The following is an 8,024-nucleotide window of genomic DNA, read 5'->3' on the forward strand; positions in this document are numbered from 1 at the left end:
AAAAAAAAGGTAGAGTAAAAAGAAAAAAAGGAAAATATATAAACTTTAAAAAGAAAAAAGAAACAGAAAAAGTAAATCAGAAACAAATGAAAATGATTTCTTCTAAAACAGTGAATAGAAACAGGGCAAAGGATATAAATGAGAGTAAGACTTTTGAGAACATCTACTTATATAGTTTTGACTTGTATCCAAAGATAAAATTAAAACAAGAAAAAATTCAAGCTAATAGTATAGAGAATTGATAACATAACCACACAGGAATAAGAATTTAATTTACTGTGCATCTTTTGTAGGATATATCCTAAGACGGGGGCTATGGCGGGGAGGGGATGAATAAACGTAAAACCTGCAAAAATATCTTGAATTTTACTTAGTAGATTTATTGTTCTTAGTGGTATTGTTAAAGTAATTCTGAAACTATTTTGTGAGTATTTGGGGATAGAACAATTAAGTAAATATATTACCATTGTTGGGAACTTCTTCCCCAATGCAGAAGAGACATACAAGCATGGGATGGAGAAAGATGGAAGAGAACCCATCCTGTCATAGTAAATTTGAACTGGAGATATCAGCATGGACTCTTGATATTTTTAATTTTTCTCTGGCTCTATGCACTGACACACCTAGAAGCAATGGCATCCAGTAGCAATGAACACTCATAGTACCTGGATCTTGATTTCTAAAATATAATTCTCTACTAATTCTTGATTTCATATCTGACAGAGAATATACAAGGAGATTATGGAACATTTTGTGCTAGAAATTGAGAAAATTCTCCAAGACTCACGGATTCACATAACGGAATATAGTTGCTGGCTTAAAGGAGCTCCCACTGGTTAATTTATGACAATTTGAGCATTAAAAAAAAAAATCACTGCGATGGTTTATAACATATTAAATTAAAATTATCCATGAGTCAACAGTGATACTCGAGAATATTCGGGTTGCGGAGAGAGGGACCTTCTTTACGGAAGAATGTCAGCTAATGAATGTTGAAGAAATACCAGCCTTAGAAGCCACCTGTTTGCAATTACAAATTTATTCAAAGATCAAAACAGATGCAAAAAATAGGGACAAATGTCTGAGAAAAGGACATTCATCTGGTCTCCAAGTAAATGTGAAGAAGGCTGTGATACAACTGGACTGATTTCTTTTAAAAATATTAATGTCATAGAAGATCAACTGATTTTTTTTTTTAAAGCAGGGTATTGTTCTAGATTTTAAAAGACTAAAGAAATATGATGATCACTCATTAGATACTGGATCTGAAGAGATAGACAGACAGATGATAGAAAGATAGATGATAGATGGATGGATGGATAGATAGATAGATAGATAGATAGATAGATAGATAGATAGATAATAAAATGAATTATTGGGTTAATTGGGAAAATTAAGATTGGACTAAGAATTAGATAGTATTATTGTACAAAGGTTAAATTTCTTGAGTGTGGTAATGATATTAGGGTTTTATAGGAGAATGATCTTATTCTTAATAGATCTTGCTTAAGTATTTAAAGTGTCATGACTAATGCAACTTACTTTCTAAAATGTGGATAGATAAATATATGAAGAGAGACAGAGGAAAAAAATGAGGTAAAATATTAACAACTGCTGAATCTAAACGAAGGGCATTCTTTCTATTTTTCTATGGGTTTTAAACTTTTTCAAAATAAAAATATGAACATTTAGCAGAAAAACAGCAACAACGATAAAACTCATGGAATGCAGCTAACCCAAACTTTGAGGGGAAATTATAGCTTTAAATGAACATATTAGAAAAGAGTTTAAAGATCAATGACCTATGCATCCGCCTTATAATTTGTGTTTCCCAAGATGTATCTCAAGATGAATTTTTTTAAAAAGCAACTTAAGTTCAATGGAAGTAGAAGGAAAAATAAAAGCAGACACTAATGAAAGAGGAAATAAATGTACAATAAAGAGATCAGTGAAGTCAAAAATGTATTCTTCAAAGAGACAATAAAACAGATAACCCCTATCAAAATTGATCAGGAACAAAGAAAACCCTAATTACTAATACCAGGAATGAAAAAGAAGACTCATTACAGACCCTATAGATATTTAAAAGATAATAAGGGGACACTATAAACAACTGTATTCCAATAAATGTGACAATTTTCACAAACTGGACAAATTCCTTGGAAAGAGTTTAATAAATTCACAAGAAGAAACAAAAACTCGATAGCCTTATATTTATTAAAGAAATAGAATCTATTATTTAAAACCTTCACCCACACTCAAATAACAGTCTCAAGAGACTTCGCCAACAAATTCTACTAAGCTTTTAAAAAGGACATAACACCGATCTTAAAAACAAAAAACAACAAAACAAAACCTACTGTCCCACAGCATGGAAAAAGAGGGAACTCCTCCCAGCTCTTTTTATGAGGCCAGTAACCTTATTACCAAAACCTGATGAAGATACTATTACAAAGGAAAATTACAGACCAGTATCACTCATGAACATAACACAAAAAAGCCTAAAGAAAACATTAGCAAATCAAATCTAGTGATAAAAAAAAAAAATGACATTAAATCAGAACAACTAGGGTTTGTTCTAGGAACGCAAGGGAGATTTAACATTCACTGCATTTCTTAAAAGGGAGAAAAATTATCTGATTGTCTTGATAATGCAGAAAATACATTTGATGTACAATCCGATAGGAAAATGGGCTAAAGATTTTAACGGAAAGTTCATCGAAGAGGATATCCAGATGACCAATAATCACTTCCCACCCTCAGCATTAAGCATGGATTTGGTTATTGTCCGTCTCCCCCACCGTCAAGGCAAGAGTTACTGCTATGTCCCAGGACAATGTCCGACCGATAGCGCTGCATTCCTATTGATGAAAGACGCTGCAGGTAGAGAAACGCACCTTCACACATCCACGACGCCCACTAACCTATGTCCACACGTACAATGACACAGGCTTGGGGCCACCCAGGCCAGAGTGCCTACTCACTAGCTGCATGACACTGGGCAACCTCCGTGAGCCTGCGTCTCCTCAGCTGTGAATGAGGGCAGTTTTGGCCAGATAGCCAGAGGGTAGCACAATCACACATATCTAACACGCCTGTCCCAAGGAGCCAGGAGGCCGCCGTCACCATTGCTGCTGAAACACACACTGACTGCGACGTGCATGCTCACACACAGATGTGCTCACACGTGCGATACACAGTGCCCAGGCACACAGGCCGTTTCCTCAACATAGGGTATACTCTGCTCTGACTCTGGGCCCCGGCCCGAGGTCCTGAGATCCGACCCGAGTCCAGGCCAACCTGCTGTTACAGCTAAAGATCAGGGCGCCTATCGGCCAGGTGAAGTCCATGCCTCCCCATGAGGAAAGTCCTGACACAAGCCCCCTTTCTCAGTTGGGGAAACTGAGGCTCACAGGGTACGGCACTGTATCCAGAGTCCCTGTTCTAATCTGCACTCAGAGCACAGCCCACAGTCCCTGGATGAGTCAGGAGCAGTTGACAAGACCCATCTCTCCAGCCGTCCCCAGCCTACCCCCAAAGCCCAGACTCCAAGGCCCCAGAGGGCCCTTACCAGCCTCCTCTACAACTATTTGCGTGACCAGTAATGCCTGGGGTCCAGGGTGAGGGGTGAGAGCCTCTGAGAAGAACCCCCCCTTCCAGCATTCCTGGGGAGTTTCCACCCCTCCAGGGGCAACGGAGGTGGTCATCCCAGCTGGGCCCACTCACTCTGTGACACCAGGCGGGTCCCTTCTGTGCAGACCTAATTTCCTCATAAATTAAGCAAAGCCATGAGTCCCACTGGATTCAGGGAGGAGCAACGAATCCTCCCTCTGAGGATCCAGTGGGAGAACAGGCATTTCTGAGTGGCCACAGCAGACAGATGTCGCAAAGCCTAAGAGCCACCACTAAATCTGAAGTTCACAGTCCCCCTAGAAGACAAACACCTCAGGAAACCCAGTTTGCCCATGAGCTTAACACACTGGGACATAATACTGGAAGATGAGAGGCCAGAGTGGTAGGAACCTCATTGTCACCTAGCATCTATTTTATGTCCATGAGGCATGGTGCTGGGTCTTACTGATGTAAACCTTAAGAACACTGCCCTAGGGGCTCTGGCGTCAGCAGAAGGCCCAACCTAAAATGAGAAAAGCTAGTGCTGACAGGGGAGTGGGAGGTTGGGTCTGGGGGGCCCTGCCGCTGAGAGGAGAAGGTGGTGGGAGGCGGATATAGGAGGGAAGAAGGAGAGTGGGCTGTGGGTGGCAGCCACCATCAGACCCTGCAGCAAGCAGCAGGCCCAGGGGACTCTCAGCCCAGCAGGCTTGCTTGACCCCCTGTCCCACAGCAGCCGGGGTCAGCTCCAGGCTCCCTCGTGTTCTTGGTTTCTTAAATCAAGAACAGGAAGCAGAGCGTGCTATTTGAGAAGTACACAGACACTGGAGAGAAACCACATCTGCTCTCCTCGCCAAGGGAGGGTTGCTGGGAGCTCCTCCGGCAGAGGCCCCAACCCTAGATCCTCACTTACACGGCAGGGCACACCATGGAGACCCCCTGCCAAAGACTCAGGGAGACACAATGGGCCCAGACCCCATTAGAGATATGCGGCAGCAGCCCCCACTCCTCGGGGCTATGCTCCAGCGGTGGTCTCTGGGGCCTGAAGCCTCTGGTTGTGTTTACATCTTTGCACCTGTGGGTTCAGGTGAACATGGCATCTCTGCATGTTCTCATGATCATGGACCAGGGGGTGGGGTGCTCATTTCCCTCCCATCTCCTTGGAGCCTGTTGGGTAGACCAAGCAGCCTGAGAGAGAAGGGACAGAAAGCCCGGAGAAGATCCTAGAGGACCAGGTCAGGAGAGGGTAGGACAGGAACAGACAGACAGATAAACAGAGGAAGAAAAGAATGAAAAGGTGAATGAATAAAACAGGAAGAAAGCGTGCGGGTGGCGTGAAGGAGAGATAAAGGGGGCATGGAACACCATCTGCCCAGTGAAGCCTTGGGCCAGGACTTGGCCACACTCCCCCCAGCTCCTGGACAGTTCCTTTTGGTTTACAAAGCATGCCTGATCCTGCCGAGGGTCCCTGAGGCAGACCCAGTGGGGGGTCGGGGAGGTAGGATGGGGACAGGCGGAGAGTCCTGCCATGTCCCGCCCCCGTTGTGCAGCAGAAGCCTCTCATGGCCTGGGTTTCCTGGAAGAGAGTCAGAAACACCAGCTGGGGTCCCTTTCCACTGCCCCGCTAGCTGTGACCCGCCAAACAAAAAAAAAACCTAAGCCAGGGTGGGAGACTGGTCCTGGACAGCACGGAGCGCACCCCAGCAGGCCAGAATTCACACACGGAGCCTCAGAACCCCCGCGACCATGCCTCTGGGAGAAGACCCAGCTTGAAGAACTGGCATGGCCTCTCTGAAGGAGCGAGCACTGGTCACTGGGTCAGACTGGGCCCAACCAGTAACACCGGCAGTGCCTTCTCTTGGCCTCCTGAGCCCTGGAACTAGGAATAGACTCACATATCATCTCTGCTCTGCCCAGACGGTATATTGTCCCCAAACCTACATCTGTCCCATGCACATGCCTGCCGTCTGCTCTATTCAAGAGCCCTGGGGTTACTTCCTTGCTGGAGCCCAAACTCATTTGGCCCTCACATGCCAGCATGCACACATGTACACCTTCTCCATGATCTTGCTTCTAGTCACAAAGTCTCCAGGAGGGGCCGGCTGCAGAGGGCTACCCAGCTCCCACCCACTTCTTACTCACCGTCCAATGTCCGAGCAGGCTTTGGAGTCCGCAGCAACCGCAGCATGGGCATAAGCCTGGGGGCTGCAGGGGGTGTGGTGGCGAGAGAGGATCACGGCAGGCACGATAATGGCCAGGACCAGCCCCAGCCCCAGCAGCACCATGCTGACTGTGGCCCCCCGGCCCTGGGCCATGGCTCTGCAGCCCAGGGGGAGAGGGGACGCAGTGGGGCAGACAGGCCAGTGGACAGACAGGTGCCTGGACAGCGGTGTGGATGAATGGACAAGATGATTCACAGATGGACTCACAGATGATCGGACAAATAGATGGGGGCCGCAAACAGACAAATGGATTGACAGACAGGCCAGACAGCTGGAGAGACAGGAAGAGAAGGACAGTCAGACAAGTGGACAGAAACGGGATTACAGATGGACAGACAGGTTTACAGATGAACAGTGAGCAACCAAGCCAGAAGGTGGGTAATGGACAGATGTCTGGCGGCGGCAAAGCTGCTGTCCTCGTCAATGCTTGCTACAGCGGCAGAGCTGGCCGCAAGTCTGAACTTCGTTTTCAGCCCCTGCTCTTGGCCCTGGCAAGAGGCCAGGAAGCAGCGTGTTTGCCGGGAGTTTTTCCTTCCAGAGGAGCAAGCGGATGGTTAACTCCCTCACTGCCGTTCCCTTCCCGCCCACCCACTGGCTCCTAGGACTCCCCCATCACGTGTGCAGGGTTCCCAGAACCTCCACAGTTGCTCCATGGTCCCCAACAAAGCCAGAACAGCAGGGCTCAGATCTTCCTGGCCCCTTTCCCTGAATCATGCTCAGAGACTCAAGGAGCCCTCACTCCTGCTCTTTTGGGATAGCCCTGCCCAGCAGCAACTTCCCTCAGCACCCTCAGAGCCAGAGAATGGTGTCTGGGGCACAGAAGTCAGGCTGCAGGGGGCCAGAGGCAGATAGAGGGGAGACCCAAGGCCACGTCACTCAGAACCTGGTTCAAGTCTCAGCTCAGCCAACAGCCTGGCTGGGAATGGGGCTGGGAAGCCGGTAGAGTAAGGTTGGAGTGATGACCAGGAGGGGGCTTAGCTTCCGGCTCTGTTCAAGGGGCAGGTCAACTCAAGAGCGACAAATGCCAAGGACTGTAAGACATCTGTGTGGGGGGTGCAGATAGGGCATGTGTCTAGCCCTTGGTACACAGTGCCCACCAGACCGTCCACCCCTGGGGCCTGTTTTCCTCGAAAACCACTGTGGGCCTCCAGGGAGTGAGTCCGCCCTTCCCTCTGAATCTCTGCCCCGCCCAGGCTCTCGGTCTGCTTCCTCGTGTCCATCCATGTTCCGAATTGTTCCTGTGCTTCCTCTCCTAGGGACGCTGGCCTGGGCCCTGCCCTGCCCAGGCTTCGGGGTGCCCAAATGGAAAGTGGCTGGGGGAGTGTGGGCCCACTGAGGCGCCTCCTTGGCCAGGCTTAGCAAGGGCACAGGGCGCAGGGGCTTTGGGCTGGACTCCCACCCACGTAAGTCCCCACACAGTCCTCGCATTCCGTCCCCGCTCCCTTCCCAGGTCTCTTTCCATCTCCAGGTACAGCAGAGAAACGAAGGAACAGGAAGGGACTGTGCCTACACAGCCAGACAGCCTGCCAGGCCCCCAGTCCAGAGCCTCTGGTAAGCCTGCATTAGAGAGACTAGGGGGGCAGGCTCTCCTGTAGGCCTGTTCCCATGGCGGTCTCATGGGACTGGGAGGAGTGCAGAGCTTCCCCCCACCTCCTCCACAGTGACATTGTTTAACCAGGAACCAGAGTGCATTCCTGGGCCAGGGCCAACCCGCCCCTGGGAGGCAGGGACAGCAGGGGCAGCGGGGCTCAGCAGGGTTGGGGTGGGCTGTCCCCCTCCTCTCTCTGGCCATCCTGGCCAGGCAGAGGCCAGGGTGCAGGGACTGCTGGAGCAAAATCCTAGGAAAGGAACTGACTTCACTCTGGCCTGGTCGGAGGTGTGGCCAGGAAGGGCCCTGAATGCACTTGTCTAGGCAGTGAGGAGATGATGGGAAGGAAAGAGAGAGGAGACCAAGTTCCTCAGCCCCCAAGGGAGCCCTCTGCCGAGTCCCGTGGGGTCTGGGGAACCGGGGTGCACCCTTTCTGCACGTCAAGGCCCAGGAAGCTTCATGGCCAGCTTCTAGCTCCACGCTTCTCTGTGTAGAGGGGCCGCCGCCCTTCCTCCGGGGCCAAAAAGAAGGCCAAAGAAGGAACTGCAAAATCCAATCCAAACCCCACAGATCCCAGAGGCAGGGCTCGGACTCTGCAGGTACAA

At 49.0% G+C, this 8,024-nt stretch overlaps 1 protein-coding gene across 1 annotated transcript in view; it reads right to left on the bottom strand.

The window, feature by feature from the left end:
* GGT5 (gamma-glutamyltransferase 5) overlaps positions 1 to 6,270 on the bottom strand; it is a 20,070-nt gene extending 13,800 nt beyond the window's left edge. The window contains exon 1 of the mRNA XM_023528138.1: positions 5,752 to 6,270. Coding sequence (XP_023383906.1) covers positions 5,752 to 5,924 — 173 coding nt within the window. The 5' untranslated portion in view covers positions 5,925 to 6,270. The remainder of the gene's footprint in view (positions 1 to 5,751) is intronic.
* Between the last annotated feature and the right edge of the window lie 1,754 nt (positions 6,271 to 8,024).

The sequence above is a fragment of the Pteropus vampyrus genome, unplaced genomic scaffold (genome assembly GCF_000151845.1).
Source record: "Pteropus vampyrus isolate Shadow unplaced genomic scaffold, Pvam_2.0 Scaffold23, whole genome shotgun sequence".
Lineage (NCBI taxonomy): Eukaryota > Metazoa > Chordata > Mammalia > Chiroptera > Pteropodidae > Pteropus > Pteropus vampyrus.